This window comes from Tribolium madens, unplaced genomic scaffold (genome assembly GCF_015345945.1).
Source record: "Tribolium madens isolate multiple individuals breed KSU strain unplaced genomic scaffold, Tmad_KSU_1.1 Scaffold_91;HRSCAF=231;Tcas5.2_LG7, whole genome shotgun sequence".
Classification (NCBI taxonomy): Eukaryota; Metazoa; Arthropoda; class Insecta; order Coleoptera; family Tenebrionidae; genus Tribolium; species Tribolium madens.
This window is the reverse complement of record NW_025401063.1, coordinates 18,933,897-18,958,097: the sequence shown is the minus strand read 5'-3', so window position 1 is coordinate 18,958,097 and position 24,201 is coordinate 18,933,897. Positions and strand designations below refer to the sequence as shown.

General features: G+C 32.7%; 1 protein-coding gene across 1 annotated transcript in view; it reads left to right on the top strand.

Moving 5' to 3' along the window:
• Positions 1-23,868, top strand: part of LOC123010442 (homeotic protein distal-less-like) — a 51,893-nt gene extending 28,025 nt beyond the window's left edge. The window contains exons 3-5 of the mRNA XM_044407336.1: positions 14,757-14,931; positions 18,183-18,417; positions 23,027-23,868. Of these exons, the coding sequence (XP_044263271.1) occupies positions 14,757-14,931; positions 18,183-18,417; positions 23,027-23,045 (429 nt within the window). The 3' untranslated portion in view covers positions 23,046-23,868. The remainder of the gene's footprint in view (positions 1-14,756; positions 14,932-18,182; positions 18,418-23,026) is intronic.
• Positions 23,869-24,201: the final 333 nt, after the last annotated feature.

Sequence of the window (24,201 nt, the reverse complement as noted above, 5' to 3'; positions counted from 1 at the left end):
AATGGTAAATAAAAACGTCGCTGTATTTTTGGAGATCGTAAATCTTGACTTACGAGCTTTCTTGCATTGAGAAACAGAGTGAGTGATAGATAAAAATGTAGGCAATAATGTCCCACATAACTCGTAAAGTGTTTTCTACAATCTACAATTTTATTTGCCTTTCTACTATACATATTTTAGTGAATTTCGGGTCTTGATCTCGCATTGAAATCACCAGCGCTCGATAATTAAACCGTTGTGTCAGGGAAACGGTGATTAAACAGCAGCAACGCGTTATAAATCTAATTACTTTGATTTATAAACAAATCGACCGAGAGAAAAAAAGAACAAGGAATTCCTCAAAACATGAATCATTCAGACATAAAGGCAAGCCACGCAGCTGTCACCTGTGTTTATTTTCTATTTATGCCAAATTACATTAATTGACATAATTAATGATCGCGAGCCGCAGGAAAGAGAGTATTAGGTGTATAAGTGTTGTAGAAATCTGCATGTGTATGCGAACGTCATAAAACTTGTTTTAATTACCTTGGATGATGTTTTAAACCGTTTTTGCTTTTGATTAATATGTGATTTTATGGTAATTGCGGAGGAAAAAACCTCATATTTTATATATGGGCTTCGATGAAAGTACAAAGACGGAACTCGGTCGCTTCCTCTGACTCTTTGCTCTATTAATCAGATTTACCAAACGAAGACTTGCTACAGAAAGGTCACTTGTCCCAATGACGGGTCGAAAAAGCATGTATACGTTGTGTGGCTATTTTCATGAATTTTAATCGAATACTTTACAGAATACATTAGGCATAGTAGCAATTAGAACATGTTGTTTTATGTGACAGTGTCATGTTGGTTGTCACATTATGAATGTTAAGTTTAACTTAAGTCGCTTGCTGGAAAACATAAGTAAATTTGCAAATTGTTTCACTTGCTCGCTATTTAGTTAAATAAAAGTAGCTACTACTTTAAAATAAAATTTATAAAAGTTAAATTAATAAAATTAAAAAATCATATTGCATTAGAGAAAAAATGTTGTGTACAGTTTCAGGCTTATTAGAGGTATCAATTTTTCCGGTGCAGTCTGGGTCAGTTTAATTGCCTCGGCTCGTCCGTTACTCACATCCGATTTCCAGTACAAATTGGCCTGTCATACGAGCGGAGCCTAATGGCATCGTCCGTCGATGAAAAAGAAAAAATATAAATTCAAATGGTATTTATATTAGCCGCGTTGCAATCTGTCGCCGTTTCCGCTTTATTAAGCAGGATATAGGCGGCAGCAGGCTCTTCCGGTACGTCATGCCCGTATATTCCGTCAATTCGCTGAAGCGAAGTTGGGTGCGGGTTTTGTGCTTCCAGAACCGAAGGAAGGAAGAATCGACATGTGTGAAGATCCTCGATTTGACTCGACCGTTGTAATGCGAGAAATCTTTCGATCCGATAAGGACACGTATAAGTTAACTAACTTTTTTTCCTGAATTATTCACAAGACGATTATAAGAGAGTTAAGGGACATTAAAAAGCGATTAATTGGTGAATGAAATATTATGAGAGACGAGCTTGATGGAGCAAACAGTCGTAAATTGGGAGTCGGGAGTCGATAGTTATGTAAGTTCGAGGTTCTGTAATTACACGAGAAAACATGACGCAAAATATTTTATTATGTTTTTGTAGTTTCTCACAAGAATGACATCTCAAGATGGATGTGCAGGGACTTCCGGTTTACAGCCTTGGTCACACTTCTTGACTCTAAACATTAATTTTTAGTAAAAAAGATCATTACTTGCAGCTTTCATATGGGACATGTACACTCTTGCACAAAGTGCTCGCTCTTGAAACGGTGATTCACTTGTTATAGTTCAGGATGGTATTAATATTTATTAAGTCAGTTATAATTTTCCACATGGTTAGACAACTATCCGCAAAAAATGGGTTTTCCTAGTGATGGTCACCAGATTAAAAAAGTAAAAAGAATAATTATTCAAAAATCTGCTTAATAACGGATTCGTTAATCTAGATCCTGAATCGTTGCGATTGTGTATTTTCAAAAAAAAAACGCATTATTTGCAATGACTAATCCGCGACGTATTGCATAATCCTCATTCCTAATAAATGCACATTTATGCACTTTTTCATATCTCTTGATCTTGGTGGTGACCTTCGCAGCCAGTAGCCGGAGTTAATGTTGTTTTGTCCATTGTTTGCATGTAAAAAATACTTTATCAAAGCGATTTTTTCTAACTATAATAAAGGCTTGAGCAGGGACATACACCGCGGGGATAACCCCGATCTTATCTGCCCTTCATGCGAATCATTCTCATAACCCAAAAGCAACACCTGAAAGTATTTAATTGAGAACTGTGCAAACTACTGCACAGGTGAATTATCTTAATTTACACTATCTTTAGTTAGTGAAAGCATACTGTTTAGTGATTCGACCTATAGTAAAGATTTTATTAACTACTGAATTCAATTAAAATATTATTGGTCCTTGGTGCCTATAATTGTTTTCTCTGTACAAAATTAATTTTTTAAATGTCAAATATATTAAATTAAAAACTAAAGCTTCGGATAGGTGTAGCAAAATACCGCAGTATTTCGACACATATGTTTTTCTAATTAAAATAATTTCAAGGTAATCTAATTTCAAATTAATTTTAGAACAATGTTAATCTCAAAGTCATGTTTACTACTCAAAAGATTCAATTTTTAGAATTTTTAATATACCTATGTAAAAACAAACAAACGCAAAACTTAGCGACAGCTAATGGGGTTTTTTATTTTTTGATGCAATAATTACGCCCTCGAAACCTTCAACTGCATAAACACAAACAATTCTCTTCGCAAGACTGTTTACTCTACAAACAACTTACAAAGTTGTGTAAAAAGTTGCGCTCTTTTTTGATAAAATGTCAATAAATAGCGTCCCCTTTTCAAAAACGTACTCGGAATCGGAAATGTCTTGGACGTATCCGTCCGTGCCTGCATTCCACATTTTATTTCTTGTTTTATCAAACAATAAAAATTAGATTACGATCTTCATTGTTTGTAGGTTCAAAAACAGAAACATTCCCTGATTAAAAACAATAAACGAATTCTTGGAAAAAATGTCTTACTTTGAACAAACGCGGCAAAAGCAACGAATGAAGTAAAAAAAACATCGAGTCGTTAATTAAAAATTATGATCAAATCGCCCGGAGCGGCCCTCAACAAAGCGCGTTACTCACTTTTAGCATTTCCAAGACGATGACGAAACCGATGATTGATCGCACCGGCGGCCACTTTTCCTGTAACACAGTTTTGAGGAAAAAAGGGAAAAACGGACGTGCCCCAGGCTCGGATGGGAGAGTTTCCTTCGAGAGAACATTTCCGCTGAAGACTCGTTCCCAAGCTGCGACTAACTTTCAGTTTTCGACAAGAAGTGACATCGAGTTCCGGCTTGCTATGTATGCGTATTGTTTGATTTGTCGCGAGGTAATTAATTGACTGTCATGCCAATTTGAAAGGAAGTTTTGTGTTGGGCGAATGTGTTTTTTGTTCAGCTCTCTTTCGATCTGATGGTCATCAAAGCGGCGCGTTCTGCATAGTGAGGTTTACCATGTGTGCAACTGTAAAAATGCAACTAATACAGAGACTGCCAACTCTGAAATTTCCTGTTACTGTCATAAAACGTCAATTCACGCTACATGGAGCTTCGCTTTTAACGGAAAAACATACTTCACGTCGCATTATAATAATATAGTGCGTCGGATGGGAACAGGGCAACAGGCTATGTAGCGACTCGTTGGCAAAGTCGGTAGGACAACTATACGTAAAAAAAAAGTAAAAATTGGCCAAGCCGTTTGTGACTATCAAATGTTACCAACAACATTATTGTTATTGTTTTTGAAATGGAAAATGTCAAGACAAAATTTTGAAAACAAAATTGGTAGCAGCTTATTTCGACACACAAATTTTTTGTTTTGTGTTCTTAGTAATTTCATAAAAAAATAAATTAAATTGAGCTTTTCGCTACAAAAATTTTAATGAAAATGAATTGAGTATACCTCCAATGGTTTTATGAAGATTAGCAATAAATTTTGAGTAAATTATTTAAAAAGAGCTCGAAATTGAGCGAAATTATTTTTCAGCTCTAGTGTAAAAACCCTTTTCTCAAATTGCAACCAGATATTCTTATTTAATGGCCTATTTTTTAATTTCTTTTGATTCTTACAGGGTTGTAGGCAGACTGAGATCAAAGGGGAGCCTGACAATAAATTTAAGAGGAAAGAAATACGAGTACATCACGTGAAATAATAGGAAAAAACTTACTAGTTATAGCCGCTTGCAGAACCCACCAAATTCATCAACAATTTGTTATTACCATTTTTTCGAAAATGAAATGTTTTTATCATGTTAATATTGTTAATTATTGATATTATTAATTGTTAAATGTTTACTGCTTGGCTTGCACGAAAAAGTATAAGAAACGGAATCATTTGTGTATTGTAAATTTCGAAGTTTGAAGACTTTTTTCATAGCTAGCTCATCTCTATTTGTAAACATCGGCATGTAATGTTATCACAAAATTTGGTAATTTTAAGCTAAACGTAAATAATACTGATCAAGTTTATTATTTATAATTAAAACTGAAACCCCGGACAAAACTCACAAACAAATTTCTCTGTCACTATCACTGTTTTAGTTAATTTCAGTTTTTGAATTATTGGAAAAAAAATAATTTTCGTTTTTATTTTTTTCAAGCGAAAACTAAAAGACCTAGACGTTTTTAACTAGGACGTTCTTAAGGCATTTTTTTACAAGAAATCTAAATCTGTCATCGTATTTTCCTTGGCACTCTTGAAGTCAGAGTTACAACACTCAACTTTGGATTTTCTTATGGACGCCGTATTTGATTTATGTATTTTTGAAAAGTCTTTTTGTTCCTGATTACAACCATGTATCACACAATATAATCAAATTTTACATGCTGATCAAAATTAAGAAAACGCGTTTTTGCGAAGAGTGCTTTGGAAAGAACGCCAGCAATTTTAATTAACAAACAAAAAAAAGCCTTAAGAACGTTCTAATTAAAAACTTCTAGGTCTTTTAGTTTTCGCTTGAAAAAATAAAAACGAATATTACAAATCTCCGTTTTTTTTTAATAATTCAAAAACTAAAAATGACACATTAAATTTTCTTTCAGATAATTGTTCAGCATAAAAATGCACAACTTTGCCTTAATTCAATTGACCTCGTATCTCTTATAATAATTGAGATCCCCATGCTCCAGCTCTAAAAACGGACACCCTGTATAAAAATTTTGCATTTGGCGAGTTCTGTATGTGGTCTTTGCCAACACTCTTTATTAAAATGAATTTGCTAGTGGTGTTGATCTTATTATTTGACATTTCTTCCTAAAAAATTTACTTTTTGCACGACGGGGAGTCAAAATTTTCTCCCGTTACTGAGTTATTCCCATTCATTATATCGCTCATCGTCAATAAACATTTTTATTATTGCCATGGTGTAATTACAAGAAATGTTAATTTTTAGATTTTGGTAAAGAATTACACCCAATTTTTTGGGTCAAGTCGTGCAAAAAATAGATTTACTATTATTCTTTTGGTGATGTGCGCAATCTCACATTAGCAGTAGGATAATTTCTCTCCCTCTATGTATAATATACTATTTTCTAAGACCCTAACAGATAATAAGTTTTTTTACTTTAATTTGGCAAATTACTTCTCAGGGGGGTACAAATTTTACCTCCCCCATAGAAACTGAAAAATATGCTTCTAGATTTCATGGCAAAACTGATGGGATATTAAAAGAAATTGTTAGTTTTTAAGTTTTTCTTGGGTAGTTACTGCTCTTGACAAGTCTTAGGCAATAACTTCCATCACCTGGGGAAGGAAAAGATACACTTTCCTCCCTTGTAACACGAATAACTATTATCTCTAAGTTTTGTTAACCATTCGCGAAGGTTCTGTTTGTTACTGCTGACTTTAATGTCTTTAAAAGTTTTAATGTCCAATCTATCGCCAGAACAAGAATTGTTGAAAACTTTTAAATTTACATAATTATGTGGTGAACAAAAATTGTTGATAAAAAGTAAACAGTAAATAAATAAATATGAATTATTTGGTAAATAAAAATAAAAATCAGAATTAATTTATTCATAAATACTTGTGCAACTAGTTATATAGAATAGTATACTTGCAAATTTAAGTAATTAAAAAGTAATCGTTTTAATTGGAGTACCGTAGCGTTTGAGTTTATCATTTTGTTAATTGAGAGTGATGCCTGGCGATGGTATCTCGACCTTTGAAACGTTAATCCCTGTTAATCTTTTTTCCAAAGTGTTGGTTTAGTGGTCGTGATCAATTGAGACCACCTGTAAGTACCTCTTGAAATAATTGTTTGATCTTGCTAAACGACCCATTAATAATACATCACTGGTAAGATAATAAATCACTGTTCGAGTCGCAGTTCATTGGGTCTCCAAGCGATCACACAAAACCAGTAACACTCTTGTCTTGACACCTTCACTGATAAAAATTCCCCACCCGGACTTTATCACACTTTACACAATTCCGTATCGTGACGACTCTTTTGCAAGAAACTGTTAAAATGTAGAAAGGGTTGCGCAATTCGCCTTGATCCACTAATCGGAGGGCATTTAAAGGGGTTGCTGATCGATTGTTGGAACATGTAGCACGTGTTGCTCTTCAGGTTGAAATAAGGCCGATTCGCACCCTCGGTTGGCCTGCTGAGAAAATGGCCTTATTACAATCATAGCGAGTGATTATAAACGACGGCCCCTCTCGACTAACTATCCTTATTCAATCAAGACGGGCATTGTGCCGCAGTACGGTCCTGTGTCATTATTATTACCCCATTGTGTCTCGACCGCCGCCTGATAACGATGACCAAAAAAACGGGATTGTACCTTGATCTTCAATGAATTACGAGCGGTTTATTCTATTCATTATCAGACTTGTGCGAATAGGAATTGTTAAAATGTTTAACTTTACGTTTTATTTGCTAATTGTGTTTTTATGTCCATCATAAAAATTAATAAAACATCACGACGACTGCGACTCGTCTACAACAAATTATTCTGATTCGGACTGCTGATAACTGGGAATTACAAAACAGGCTGAGTTGAGAGAATGACAAACACCGAACCCAAGGAAAAGATTATTTCAACAATAACTAAAACAATGTTTAGATTAAAAAACACTACCTATTTATGTTAGACACAGTACATTACAAACAGATATGTGTCTACAAAAATCTGGTTAAGGGATTTCAAAATATGTATGTGTATTTTATTAATAGTAAAAGTAATCATTTTGATGGTTTATAGTGCTAACTTTTTAGAACACTCAGTTTGTTAAAAATCAGATATATTTTTATTCTAAAAGTTTGTTCAAGTTTCTCAAAAATTGAGAATAAAACTATAAAGCAGAAGTCTTTTTGCAAATTTAAGGTGAGACATAATATTTTTTCAGCATTGTGAATAAAAAACAAAAATAATTATCTAGGTTGGTACATACATCAAACTTATTCCAAATATTGCAACATTATTGCATTTTTTTGCCCTCTTTGGTGTCCTAATGAGTAATGAGAAATTTGAAACCAAGGAAATTCGCTATTTGAAAAAAATATATGGAAATTGACTTTGAAACTAAGTATTGTATTTTAAATTTTGACAAAATACACTGTTCTTTGTCAAAGAAATTTATGATTATTATTTATGATACGTATACCATAATTTAGGTATAAGAAAATAAGTCCTTCAATATCAAAATGATAATTAAACATATCAAGACACATACTATATTAGACAAAAAACCGTTGACACATTAATTTAATTATTTAAGTAAAGATGAAAAAACCTACCTTACTTAATCACTTCTAATTTTTTTTTATTTTAAATCAATTATAGTACTATTGGCGTCAAAAAAATAGAAACACCTATTTTTCTATTTTGTAAACTGGTCTTTTTATGTCATTGTTTCATAGGCGTGCAATACTATGTTTTTCATTAAATAAGAAGAGACCAACTGCTCTACCTCAGTAATTAAACAAATCTGTAAGATTTTCTGAACCTCACACACATTGTGACACGTACGCCTAATTTAAAATTGAAAATAAATTTTAACAATCTAGTCTTCATTCAAATTTACATGTTTCACAACCCATGAAACGCTACTGACTTGGTAACGTTTTTCTATGTCATCCTGACAAGAAAGACTTGATTACAGAAGTTAAAACCTTTAAAAAATGAATACTTGATTTATGTTGGTTTTTCCATTTTTAACGCCAATAGTAGTCTTATTACAGTGCGATCAAAAAGTTTATCTATAAAGCAAGCCTAGAAATTTAAAACGTGTGTCTGCGGAAGATAAAATGTGACAATGGTAAATATTATATTTTTTTGTAAACTGTAACAACAAATCGTGGTGAACGATTTGTATGAATAAACTCCAACTACATCTCATTTTAGGATGTTTTAAGACGTTTCATACAGTAATTCAATTTGTATAGATCAAAATTTTAATTTTTATAAAATAATTTTTTGACATCTAGCTGACATACAAACTTCCAAGCGGCATACGTCCTTAACTAGTACGCCTACTTGATAGAAAGACTTTTTGATCGCACTGTATAAGCGAAGAATGAAAGGAGAAAAAAAAACATTGCTTATTATAATTATTACTATCAATTTAGATCAGGGTTTTTAAATTAACCTATTTTAGAGAATTAATTACATTTGCATTGCATTTAGTGTAATTATGATGGGATTAATCACATGAACTCTACGTTTTTAGTGAATAAAAATTCAACTTTTATTGTTAAAGCACTCCTTTTTGTACAGTTTTAATGAAATTATATTTTATAACAGAATTATTGTTGGCAACTAGATATTTTTTCCAGTGTACGCCGCAGTCACGTCCGATTACTCCGCGATTCCATTAACCAAAATTGATTCATATCTAACAGAGTCTGTGATCCAGATACAATCACAGAATCAGTGTTTGTAAATTTCTAAATTAAACTCAGTGCGCTTTGATTCGTGGAATTCCATTCTTTTTATAATCATTATTAATCTTAAGTGATTTACTACTAATTTTCCTGTTACACTTTGCTCTAATTAATTAATGAAAATCGCCATTAGCACTAGCTTCTCCATAAATCATTCGGAATGATGCACAATGACACCAACACGTCCCGACTTGAATCCAATTTATTTCCATAAACACAGAGGCGTTGTATTTATGCGATTTTTAACGAAATCTGTCAATCATCGGCGAGAAAGTGCGGATTTGAAGCGTCAGCAGAAATAAAAAGACGAGATGACCTAATAAATGTTAATTGAAGAGGATGCTGCGGCGGAAATTCGTCACAACTCAGTTAGGACCATTAATTCATTAATTAAGTTACACGTCTTCTCCAAGGACTTACACCTGACCTAGACACGCTTCCAATGCTGGCTTGTGTTTCTGTTTAAAAAATTGTGCAATAACAATGCTGGGAGAGTGGTGAGGACTTTATCTTGATCGATGGAAAGACTGGAAAAAATCATGTGAAATCACAAGCAACTGGCCATAAAACCAACAAACTAGAACTTTGTATAAATAATAACCGTTCCGATTTTTCCTTTCGATCGTATTTGAGCCGATTTGATATTAATTCAAGCGGAATCTTATTTAATTTCCTTGCGTGTCATGCAAATAGGTTTCCTTTAGTTTACGAGTTGGCTTTTTTTCGAAATTAATATATAGGTAAGCACCATGTATCAAGGAAGTTGCCTACAAAGACTTGGAAACCTTGAAACCCATTAATTATGAAACTTTATTTTTTTTCTTTGGTACCTACACAATTAACGTTTCATAAGTATCAGTACCGAGTGATTACGTTCGTCATGTTAGTGTTGTGCACCTATCAAAAACGATAAGTGTAACAAACAATTTAATGCAGCCAGTGGCGTAGTGTCATAAATGCGCAAAATGGTACCTCATTCTTTAAATTGGGACCAAACTCCAATTATCGCTATCCTAAACTATAAAATATGATAAATACGAGTAGTGACAGTATTAGAATTAAAGTCGTTGAGATTGAGAAAGGACAAGGTTTATTAACGTTATGACATTTTATATTTGTTTTATTGAGAATGAAAACCATTTTATGTATCGCTTTAAAGTGCTCATTAAGAAAAATAATAAAAATGTTGACTTGAAAACACATAAAAACTCGATACAAAGAAACACGATTGTACTTATCTACTGCATTTTTGTAAATATTTTCGACATTATTGTCAAATAAAGTGCAAACTAAATTCATAGGTATTTGCTAATTCTTTATAAACTTTAATTAAAAATAAACTAGAACCAAGAGCGTAATGGACAAGATATAAAATGCAGGAAACTACGAGTAATTAATTGTCAAAGAACATGTACTGAGTTCATATACTTTCTTGTTGATTTTGTTTGTTAATACGGCTGATTTTACTAACTACTAGAATAGAATTACGCAATCTTGAGGCAATTTTGGTTGATTTGGCACGAAATGGTACTGTTATAAAAAAGTACAGATGAAGTAGTGATGGGATATTAGTTAATACAAATTGGAAAAAATGTGTTAGTGTTATGACAGTTAGAATAAACACCGCGTGCTTTGAGGGCAGTGTTTCTATTTTCCTCACCCAGTCCCATGAGAACAGCCCCATTTCCCTTTCATATAAACCATCATCTAAATGAATCATGTCATCATTTGTAAAACAATTGAATTAATTTTCAACATGGGTAAGCTTAGACATCCAGCGACCGTTTAACCATCACAAAAAGTCGACCGTTCCGGTCGAAGTGCTCCCATATTTACGATCCGAATTTAGGGTAAAACGACTTTTATTGAACGTGTATATAAAATTGGCCTTCTCGGACGATTTATCGTTTTATAACAGTTGCTCGCTAAGTTGGTGTGCGGCTCGTTACATAATCGTGGGAGACTGTTTGCCGCTCCCTCACGATTTGACACGATGTAACATTTGTAATGTGTGTTCTGCCATGTGTAAAGCGGAAACGGAATAAGGCCTAAGGCGTAGTTGTACACTCGAATGAAAAAAATTTTTCGTGCATTTTTGTGCCTAGATAAAGCCGCGTTCGCACGAGGGAACGGTATTCCTATTTGTAGGACATTTAATATCGACGTTTATCATTTCGTTCTATTCACGAGTATTCAAATTAGACGACGAAAAGGAACTTGATTGCTTTTTAATTGCCGTTGCAAAAGTTTTTTTTCGAGTTTCTCTGCTAATTGATTCACGTTTTGTACCGTAAAAAGGCTACAATCGATCCGGAATACATTCGGACTACCGGATTTATTCCATTATTATTATTTTTTAATAATGCAGCGACACGGTTCACGTATTATCGCGGTTTGCAGAACGTTCAATGCTTTTCCACTGTTCAAATAACTTCCAACATATGTTAGAATTCAAACACGAACGTAACAGTTTCATTCGATCATTTCAGAAATTCTTACACATATGTAGAAAGACACTTTCTAATTTTCAAACAACGAATTAAGATGTTACACTTTGTTTCTTCACTTTGAACAGTCGAAGAAAATTCGAGTCATGCCCATCATTAATCATTCCACTGTATGTACCAATTTCTTCATTTTCGTGTAAAATACTGATTAAAAAAAGGCAAGTCACGATGAAATGAAGTTATTTAACCCAAGCGTTGTGATACAAATTCTTACCATTCTTTCAGACATAATGACCGTTTAGTCCAATTAATTAGTGAAGTTAATTAATTAAAGGAACCTTTGCCGAAATTTTAGGATTGTTTTATGCTTTAATTAGAACTGATATCTGGTAAAGCCGAAAAAAGCCATAAAACGCGCCTTAGAAAAAGCTATTTAGATATACAGCGTGCACCAGTAGCTACTTCCCCACTTAGATCTTTGTTATCAACGAACAAAATGCAGTAATATTTGACTTTTGAGTACTGACTAACAAACTATTTTTGCGTACCATATTTTTTTCTTTTTTAATTATTTATTTCTTAATGTGTTTTGAGTTTTTTTAATTGAAGAAAATGTAAATATTCTTTTTTATTTTTTGAATAAAATGAATTTTGCAATACACAGGGTGATTTTGATATACTTTTCGTAATTTTTAGTATGATATTTGAAGAAGCAATGTAAACTTTTGGCAGTGTCAAAAATTTGAAATTCGCTAATGTAAAATTAACTCCGTCCCATCCTACCTTCGACACTCACTGCTTTGCTTAAATAAAAATAAAATGCAATAAAAAAGTAGTCGACATAATAGACGTTTTTGTAGTTTATTGATGATAAAATTTCTCTTTTAGAAAACTTCATTCATTAATTACTTAAACGTTACAATAAAGTCCAGGATTTATGGTTCTAACTCCAAAATTCGGTCTTGGGTATGGGACTGATCTCGTCTACGTTGTATGGTGTGTCGAAACGTTGTAGGGCATTTTTTGTCTTATTGAGACAGCAACTAATTACAAATTTGTACTGAAACACTGACTGCACTGGCGATTTTACCACTGAATGAAAAGTCAACAAACGACAAAGCTACAAAAACGCCAAGCGATAAGAGTTTTTATCCGTTTTTCTCTTGCTACCTTAAAATCCACTTGAAATGGAAAGTGAATATCCATTGTCGTACTTAAATTTACTACCCAAATTTTAATCATAATTTTCTCATCCACTATTGGCTTTTTCCAAAAAAATATATTTTTGTGTTAACGTACCCAACTATGGGACTTGTTAGTTAAAATTACGAAAACTATATCAAAATCACCCTGTGGTTTGCTGTTGCATTAAACTTTACAAATGCCGGTACATCTTGAAAACTAATTAAATAAATGTAAGACGAGCGAAAGCAGAGGAGTTTATAATCTCCACAATTCGAGAGTCAACTCAGCAGCTGATGGTACAAAACATCTCAATTTGGTGTTCAGTTCCCGCCACTTCAATTATTCGAGAAAACATTAAAAAAGCCGCTTTTATCGGAGTCAGCGGCCCGACATAAACCATCTTTATCTAGCCGAAGACGTGTAATTAAATTAATTAATTCCCTGAACTCCATGTGAACAGGAAAAATGTTGGACAATTGAATCGATGGGACAGTGGAAAGTGTAAAAAAATCTAGTGCAAAGTGTGAACGCAGCTTTAACTTCTTGAAGTACGACGGCAGCCCGCAGCGGCCTACTGTCACTCACATGAAGACTTCAACGTTTTCTTTTTTACTCATTATAAAATAATAATTAAAAAAGAGTGAACGAGAGAGAGACAGTGATTACAAAACGCCACAATCTCCGCGATAATCTTGAAGACCTTGTAACATTTCCTTTGCTTCAACCTTTGAAGCCCGAGGGCATCGCGGACTCACGACTCGGAAAAAATTCGATTTAGCAGGATTTTGTGGGACGATGTTTGGGACGTTTACAGTTACTTGTCATTCGACAAACGCATATCATGTATCAAATGGATTTGGGATGGGAAAAAAAGTGTTGCCCTGGAAATCCACAGTGTTACAGATTGTTATCTCGCTTCTGTTTTGAAAACCGTTTCAGACAACGTGTATTATCAGTTGAAAAATAATAATAGTTGAGCAAGATTTTTGCTGATTTGTTATTTATATCAAATGGAGACTAATAAAATTTAATGGGAAATAAATAATGCAGCGTGTGTAATTCCAATTTATTACGATAATGAGCTTTTGAACTTTACGAATATTAACACTGTTTGTACTAATAATATTTTATTACAAGGTAAATCCGGTACAACACTGAGACACAATAGTACAAATTTCGATTTGGTGTTTGTTTCGAAAACGTTGATGTCAGTCACGAAATTAGCCTCTTCGATGAGGTAATAACAATGATTATAGAAATCTCGGTAGCTTCTTCGTCAGTAAAATTGGTTTTAATAATAGGTTTTATTTAATATTAGGATTATTATGTTACTTTCTGCTTCATAGAGTTTTTGACAAGGTCTTGAACCATCGGTGAGTTGTGCCAACGGCGCGGAATTGTTTTCTAACCTTTCTATTGTGGAAGTGTAATTGCGTGAGGTCATACGCTTTTACAAGAAATTCATTCATATTGCAAAAAATTTGAAGAAAGGCAATAAAACGGCTGATAAGTTAATTGTTCTCTGATACGACGTGATGTTTTCCTATTAGATTGTGTGCAAATAAGCTTTTTATGTTTTTTTTTTTCAAAAAAAAAAAAAATTTATATTATGTAATATCTAATGACGAAAGACTATTTTGTTACATTATACATTACATAAGTACACTGTTTTTTTCAGACGGATGTTCGCAGTATAAATACCAAAAATCAAATATTTCGTCATTTTTAAACAATTTTAAAACACAAATTGTCAGTGCCATTTATCGCAGCGTTCGAATTTTGTAAAACTTGTTGATCACTTGTCTGACCTAATCGCACATGTTCACCATTTGCATTGCATGATGGATTAGTTCGGAAAAGTCGTGAATAACAAGCGAATTGTTGCGAGTCATGTGAACGTCATCACCTGGTGGACTGGAATTCATGTGGAAATTGCCTTCCACTTGAGGATTTTATTCGATTTAAGAAAAAAAAGCAAATGCAAGAAACGAATATGATGTCAATTATCGCTAATAATGATCGAATATAAGACGCATGTCAACGTTGAACGTCAATTAAATGTGCAATTAAAGAACGATTTTTTTTTTGTTATAGGTCAAAATATGGTTTCAAAATAGAAGAAGCAAATACAAGAAGATGATGAAGGCGGCGCAGGTTTCGGGAGGCAATAATAATAATGGGACGCCTGGGGGTCATTCGGGACTTCTGGGACCCAACTCGGCGCTGCCGTCGACGAGTCCAGGGCCACAAGGCCAAAACATGATGGCAGGTAATTAGAAAAAAAAATTTTTTTTAACCAAAGCAATATCATTTTTTAATTTTAAAGATAGTGAATATTTTAATTAAACAGACTAGATACGATGTCAAAAATGTATTTTCTTTGAATGATGATTTTCCTAGTGGGCAGCCGTTAATTAATTCTTTATGAAACGAAAATCACAAAATGTAAAATCTTTTCGTTGATTTTATCGAACGGCGTTTCCTGTTTGTAATAATGGGATTTAAATAATACTCTTAGTCAAGACCGTTATGTAATTTTAATCATTTTTTTCTTCTACCGTCTTTGTGGTAGCGAGCGCAATGTGAAAACTTCTAAATTGTGCACTTGGGGCAACAATCAAATTGGTCTGCACCAATCAATGGGATGCTTCTACCTAATACAGATTTAATTTCTCTGCATGACAGATAGATGAAGATAATTCGCTTAAAAATTGAGAATTCGGCGCGGTCTGCTTCGTAACAACATCATTTAGATTCTCGATAAGGCCATCCCAAACAAGAAAACTTTGACACTTATCTGACGAGATCATTGTGATGTTGTATTTTTCCTGTCATTTCCGGCTTGATATATCAACAAAGTCTCAAAATGTGCGTGAGGTACTGTGTCGGTCTATATTTATGATGTAGTGATAAAAATACAGCGAGTGTTTTTACGCGAACAAATTTGCATGTGAGAAGTGTCACGCATCAGTCATAAATGTGAGCAAAAATATCAAAGGCAGGTCTCTATTGTTCGACTTTGTCGATTAAAAGGTTTATCAAGAACTCGGCTTTTTTGAAAAGAAAGAATAGAAAGTCTCGGAGAGATTTAACTTAATGCGATGTCAATCATATGCTACGTATTTGTGACAAAAAACTGGTAAGAATGCATGGATAACACGAAAACGAGAATAAATTCAGAATAAAAATACAGGGTGTTTCATACAACTTTACGAGACTTGCGCCTAATGTACGCACCCAAATATTTAAAATTCACAAAACACTAGATAGAAAAAATACTCATTTAATTAAGTATTTAATTTTTGGAAATCCATGACAGTAGTTGTCAAAATAATCACTGTTTCATTAATAGTCATAAACGGCAGTTTTTTAGAAACAATTATCATTTGTTCTATCAAGAGACGGCATGAATATGATTCTAGTTATCTATCTTAATCACTAACTAACTAAAAATGTTGTAATTTTTGAAAGGGTGAACAAACTAGAGAAAATTATCCAATTTTTCAAAATTTGTAATCGAGTTCGTATCGGAATATGTATTAATGATTGCATCTTACAGGCGCAGGCCTCGTAAAATTATGTGAAACACCCTGTATAGCGTTACTGAAATTTTGGACGTGCTGCTGAAAAACAGAATTACCAGCTACAGCAAAAAATTGTTATAGCTATGTAAAAAATTAAATTATAAGTATAGAACGATCAAAAAATTTGAGGTCGAAGTCAACTCTGAAAACAACACTCAAGTCGGCTTAATTAACAAAAATTTGTACTAATGAATTTGTCATTTGAAACATCCGATTTGTAAATTAAAACTTTGATTTTAGAAGTTGTTTAATTATTTGAGAATATGTCAGCTTGTGGGGCTTCTGTCTTTAACAAAAGTCTTTCGGTACTTGGTAAAATTATTTTGAGTTTGTCAAGGGCTTGAATTTTGTTTGTTAGACGACTTAATAATTTATTACCATTTTTAAAATTGATTTACGAGTATACAGGGAGCGCTTCAGAGAAAAATTTCAAATAAGATAAGATACCAGGAACATGGAAAAAATGTTTAAAAAATTCTATCTGTCAAAAACATTTGACATTTTTTTTATATCTATTTAATGTTACTGGTAACCTTGTATATGTTTTTTTACAATTATCTAGTAAAAGTACAAAAATTTTACCAATAAAAACACAAATAACTTGTTTCCTCTTCTAATAGCCTGTAGCAAAAAAACTTTAAAAATTATTTTTCCAACAGAAATAAATAGAGTGAATATACAAAATTTAATCTATCAACTTTGAAGTTTTTATAGATAATTTTTTTTAACATTTTTTTCATGTTCCTGGTATCTTATCTTATATTTTTTATTTTTTCTCTGAGGCGCGAGTTCTACCGCACCCTGTATAGGCGGATGTACACCGTTAAAAGATTTCTGGAGAGTTAGCAGGGTTAAGAAAGACCAGTTTTTCTCGAAAACGTACAAAAATAACACAAGTCATTTTTTGAAAAAAAAAAATATCCAAAAAAAATCCGCATCTGCTAAAATTATTCAAAAAACTTATTTTAAAACAAAATTTTAAGTCATGAATAGATCGACTTCAGTGTCTTTGCCCTTCTAATTACACATTTTTTGATATCATCAATAGATTCACCCTCAAAAAATTTGTAAATTTATGTTCACCGGTCACTGAGATAATTGAAAAAAATCGTTTTGCCCGCTATCTCCAAGGACCTCCAGCTCCCTCAGTAAGCATTTGCGGATTGAGGTCTCTTATTCTTATTTTGACCTAAACTACCCTCGAAATCTTTTAATGTTTTTTCCGGACACCTGTTTATGCCACATCTTTTTTAAATTTGATGTTTAAACATTTTAAATGGTCTAAATGACGAAATTACCTCAGAACAACAAAGTTCAAAAAGCACCTGCAGACTTTTCTAGATACCTGTTTTGACACAGATTCCAATGTTGTTTCTTTTTCTTTAGATGTTACAAATAATATTTTACAATGTGGTTTTCTTTTGAGTGTTGAAATAACTGTTAAGATTTGCAACCGGTTGATACAAAATTTTTGATAATTCCAGTAGACACTTTCACTAGTTCCAAGAAGAAAAAAACACAGATTTAATAACTACTTGCTATAATAAATTCATCTTGTAATCTGCAATCTTTAATTACATATATTATCTTACCGAAAGCACCTGCACGAATCCATTTTTTAGCTTCTGTATCAAGTCTCCCAATTTCTAAATGTCACCGCAATTAGAAAACTGGGGGAAAAAAGTGAAAAGAATCTGCTCGTTAAGTTCATCTCGCTAACATCAATGACTATTTTATCCTGTTGCATAATCGATGAGACCCAAGCCACGTCAAACGTGCAGTCCACACCCCTTGGCATTACGATTTTATGAACGCGTCATATAAACCGTAGTCACCATATTGCGTTACGTCTGGCGCCATCTACAGTCAGTACGCCCACGCGACTCCCATGTTAAAGCAAACGGTCGTCAACGATTGACATTCTTGTGTATTTCAGGGGGCGGATCGTCGAGTGGTTCTCCAGCGACGGGGTACATGCAGCATTCGTCGCCGGCCCCCAGTTCGACCCCTGGTTCAGACATGTCGGGTCAACCGGCAGCTAGTCCTGGCTGGGACGTCAAACCCCAGCAACCGATACACCCGCCACCTCATCCAGCGCCGCACCCACACCCGCCACACAACTACCTCCCACAATACTCGTGGTACCCCACGGACAACCCCGGCCTTCTCACGTAAGTGCCCAATTTATCTCCATTATTCAAAAAAAGAGAATGGTTTAAAAGATGCCCACAGTGCTGTGGGGTGAGGTGACAGTCATGTCTGAACTATCTTTTTAAATTACCAACAATTGATAAGGGAAGTTGCAATAAATAAGATGGTAATGATTTTGTTAAACTGTTTTCAAGACACAATAAAATCTTTTATCTACAAAATAAGGATTCAAGTCCAGGGACTTTTTGTTCACATAACTGAAACGGATTTTCGTAGAAAATTTTAATTTTGTGATAATTTTATAAATCAATTAAAATAAATTGTTAAAATATTCTTGTGGTTAAGATCTGATTCAGTAGTAAGTGGCTAAAGGAGTTTTGGAGTTTAATTAAATTTTACTTTAGAAACAGCAAAATGCCAAATGAGAATGTTGCATTATCTACGATAACAAATAAATAGAACTTAATGAAGAACATTAGAAGTATTGGGAGTTCGAATAATCGTATTTATTTGAAAATTGTTACCTAGCCATAAACCATTAAGTCCTTCTAAATGAAAATATTTTCAAGATGGCGGCACTTCCGCTTATACCGGAACTCGGTCTCAACTTTCTTATTTTACCTAAATGGAAACGTATATTTTTTACTGCGTTTTTGGATTAATGGGAGTTTTTATTTATTTTTCTTTATACCTAAATCTAGCCGTTTTTGAAATATTTGGAGTTTTTCAAAAATTTTTGGATCTGCACCTTACACTTTAAAAATCGGTAACTCTGCCATTTTTTAAGATTTTGAATTCGTTTTTTTTGGCGTTTGAAAGAGAAAGCTTAGATCCTTTCTCTGCTGTTTTAAAATTTTGAAAAAAAAACATACCTATCACAAAATTTAGTGTTACTTTTGTAATAATTCAAATACTCATAACTCAATTTTTTCAAATGGAATACCCCAATTTTTATTTTACTAAATAGAAGAGAATTTAATTGTGCATTGATCTGTATTAACGTTCTCTATGCCTAAATTTAATAATTTTCAAGTTATGGACTTTTTGTTAAGACTACAGAAAATTTATTACTAGCCACATTCGTTTTCACATAGTGTGCAATGAAAGTCAAAAATGTCAAAATTTTCTCTAAACAAACATCAACAGTAAATTACTATATGACAAATAGTGTCAAAATATGAAGAATCAAAGTTATGCAACCTTAATTATTATTGATAGGTTCTACCATGCGATCATTATTTAAAGCTAACGAGTGAGAAAAATTTATTTTTGTTTAATGAACGACATCATAATTTTGTTACACTCTACATGAATACAACATAAATTAATTAAATCTAAGTTTGAGTAGCTTTGATTCTCCATATTTTGGCACTATTTGTCAAATAATGAGTCACTGTCGACGTTTATTGAGAAACAATTTTGACATTTTAAAACTTAAAAATTATTAAATTTAGGTATAGGGAATGTTAATACCCATCCGTGCAGAATTAAATTCTCTTCCACTTAGTAAAATAAAAATTGGGGTATTTTATTTGGAAAAATTGAGTTATGAGTATTTGAATTATTACAAAAGTAACCTTAAAATTTTGGGATATGTTTCAAAATTTGAAAACACCAGAAAAAGGATCTAAGCTTTCTCTTCCAAACGCCAAATAAATGAATTCAAAATCTTAAAAAATGGCAGAGTTACCGATTTTTAAATTGGAAGGTGCAGATCCAAAAATTTTTGAAAAACTATATTTCAAAAACGGCTAACTTTAGGTATAGGGAAAGCTGATGAAAACTCCATTAAAATAACCTGATTAATCCAAAAACGCAGTAAAAAATATACCTTTCTATTTAAAATAAGAAAGTTGAGACCGACTTCTGGTATAACCGAAAGTGCCGTCATCTTGAAAATAGTTTCATTTAGGAGGACTTATTCATTATGACTATGTACCAATTTTCAAACAAATATGATTATTCGAACTCCCAATACTTTTAATGTGGGGTTTAAACGGAACATCCTGTATATCTATCATATTTTTGCTTATTTTATTAAGTATTGGCTATTTCAATGCTTAACCGATAAAAAACTAAAAAAAGGCTCGGTTTTTGAAGCAAGTTATCGTTAACAGTTATTTGTATTACAAGGGAGAAATTGGTATCTTTTCTTCCCACGAGACTTGTCGAGGGAGGTAACCAGGGAGGAAAAGACTCTCTCCTCCCTGTGTAATACTTTTAATTTTTGTTACGATCCATCAAGAAAAATTTCAAAACTAACAATTTCTCTTGATATCCCAAGTTTGCCATGAAATCTAGTAGCATATTTTTTCGTTTCTCTGGGGGAGGTAAAATTTTTACTTTCCTGAGAGGTGATATACAGGGTGTGTCAGAACTTGCGCCCCAGAAAAAAATTTCAAATAAGACATATTTTATGTCTATATAATGATACTGATGATCTTGTATGTTTTTTTTTATAATTATTTAGTAAAGGTACAAAAATTTTGCCAATAAAAGTCACAAATAACGTTAAACATTGTTACAATTTAGGATACAGCTTTCTTCTTTCTTCTTCTAATAGCCTGTAGCAAAAAAACTTTGAAAATTATTTTTACAACAAAAGTAAATAGTCAATGTGCAAAATTTAAACTCTCATAAATTCGAAATTTTTATAGGTAGAATTTTTTAACATTTTTTCTATATTCCTGGTATCTTATCTTATATGGCATTTTTTCTGGGGCGCTAGTTCTGGAGCAACTTTTATAAATTTGATAGATGAGAGAGTTCATTGACTGAAATTAAGGTGGAAAAAATTACTTTCTGTTAGGGTCCTATTAAATAATTAATTAATTACTAGAGAAACACCAGTTGGATCAGTGTTAAATCTTTAGCAACTATCAAAACTATAAAATTAATAAGAATAATGTTGAATCGTTTCAGAAAAAGGGTGATAAAGTGATTTATAAAAATTAAATTAATATTTGGACTTTCTAAATCTAGAATTTTGCATTCATCATGTTTTAGTAACAATTTATTAGACAGCATGAGCGAAAAGTATGAAACTACGTGAAATGTAAAACCAACTATAAAACTTTTTTATAATAAACAACTAACGCTAAATGTTACATTTTGTAGTAAAACCTTACTACAAAACACTGCATTTTTTACTTGGGTCATGTTTGAATAGTATTTACTGCTATAAAATTTAAAATCCATTTGAGTCTGCTAAAATTTAAAATTAAACAATAAATTAAAATATTTAATGAAAGTAAAGAACATTGTGCAAGCATAAATTGCATATTTTGAATAAATTAGTATTAAGAAAAGTGAAGGCAACGAGCAACCATGTATGACGTTTTAGAATTAAAAATTATGAATGAAACAAAACTTTATTTACTTAATTTGTAATGACTCAACTCAAATCTTGTGGGTCATAAACAAATATCTGCGTCTACAGGGTGGAGCAACAAAGTGGTATTGAATTTAAATTGTTTGTTATTAATAAATACAATTTTGTTATCTGTTGCACTTTTTATCTTAAAAACCCAACCAATTTTCGATGGTCTCGATGTCGCCGTAAACAAATTAACGTCGCACTAAATAATTCCAATCAAGTCGGCTAATTGACCGTCGTCGATGTTTTTTTTTTTTTGAGCTACTCAATATGATCCTTCTGCAGCGTCTTGATGAATGCGTTTTTAATTAAACTTAGTCGGTATGCAAACTTTATACCTAAAACGAAAAATAAATCCTTTGAAGATCGTGACGTCTGTTATGACGTTAATTGCTAGTTTAAATGTTTCAATATTAACGCTGATATAATGAAATTCTTCGAGGGGTGGACTTGTGTAAGAAGCTCGTTTTCCTGGTTAGAGACTCAAAGAAATAACCGAGGTGCCAACGGGAGGTCAACGAACGGACAATTTGTTTATTAACAGGAAAAAATCGTAATTGGGGCAATTAATGGAAATTTTATTTTTCGAGTAATTGCCAATTTAAAGTATTTTTTACGACGTGTGTATCGATTTTAATTTTTTCATAAACTTTGCTTTGTCGGTATCCACAACAATGAAGTTGAAATGAACAAAAACTAAAACAATAACTAATATTCCACTCGAATTCCCATCAAATAAGAATGAAGAACAAGAATGTAACATTGAAATAAACAATAGAGCCGTAGTTTTGTTGGTGTTTATCTTATCTATCGTCGAATACACCAGTCTACACATCTTTTCATTTTATTTTGTATAACTTAATTAAATTAACTGAGAGGTATTTGATGCCTGGCGTGAGGTGCACAATTTGTGGGATTTTATGTTATTAATATGCACATTTACTGGTTTTATAATTTGACCGTTAATAAGTGGAAAGTGCTTGATTTTTACGACAGTCGAGATCAGAAAGTAAAGATATCGTCGTTATTTTTTATTACAACGGATAGTTTTATATAAATTACCGTATGTCTAAATCAATAAAACGTTTTATTTATTATATTGTGGTACTTTTATAACACTAAAATAATTTTAGGCCTTATTGTTAGATGAAAATAGAAAATAACTGAGCAGCTTATATAATTTTTTTAATGGGGTTGGAGAAAATGTCTATGTTGCTCAAATTAATTTTTCTAATTTTGATGTTTTGTTTTAGGGTGTGGCCAGCTGTTTAATACTGCAGAAAGTGATTAGTTACTAATTAGGTCTATGAAAATTTGAATAAAACAAACGGACGAACGGCGGCGACCAGTGGAGTGTACGAACGTTTTACATAAAAAGTAAAAAATCGTTGTTATGTTTGGATTGCGACTACAGTTAAACGATCTCAGCTAAAGAAGAAGAGAAATTCCATCCTGTTTGATAAATAAAACACGAGTTCGGTGCAATATGAAGTAAGACGATTCAATCAACATTTAACGTCTTGTGTTAATTTATTTTCCTATCGGTGACGTTTTGTTGGTTTAGTTGTTGCGCTTTTTCATTCCAAGCACGGAAAAATTTGTAAAATAGTGATACGTACTAACGGAGAGTGTTGAATTCGTTAAATCTATGGTATAAAAGTGATTGGCATTTTGAGGTTTCCTATAATTTTACAATATTGTTTCGAACCTTTCACGAACCGACTCGAGAAACACTCGTTTTTGTACCATGAGGTTGTTTTTTTTTGGTTGTTGGTGCGTTTTGTTGAATATGTAAGATACAGTGAACGAGGGAAAAGTGGGCGAGCGATTGTTGAGCTCGCAAGAACTTGACAACTTAAACTAATTGCGCGATTTGTCACTGTCGGTCTATAAAAGTTTTAGTGATTCCTTGTATAGTATATTGTAAACTATTAGTTGTTGATGATTGTGGTGAGTGTGAGACAGAAGATGTACCTTATTATGTAAAGTAGTGTTTATTGAAAACTGTCTATAATTTTAGGACGAAATTATTATAATTATTAAATGAAAAAATATTTCTAAATGTGTAAAATATATATAAATAACGAACTTTTAAGCGTTCTTTCTCTTCAAACCCGAATCCGGAAAAGTACGGTATACGTGTTCACAAAAACTAACGTTAGTTGCGACGCAAAAATTAATATTTCAATCATTTTTCATCGGCTGTGAGACTGAATGATGGATTGATAGAAAGTCAAGTGAGACAACTGACCTTGTTGGCTACGTTACGGGAGGCCTAAATGTGTAGCTTGTGGTCGTTGTTTACCACCTTTATTCTGGTTTTTTAAGCCATTGGAATGAAACTTTGGATTAAAGTTAGTGACTGCGAAAAAAACACACATATATTCACAAAATTTCCATCAAGAAACCGACGTTTGATGTTTTGTTT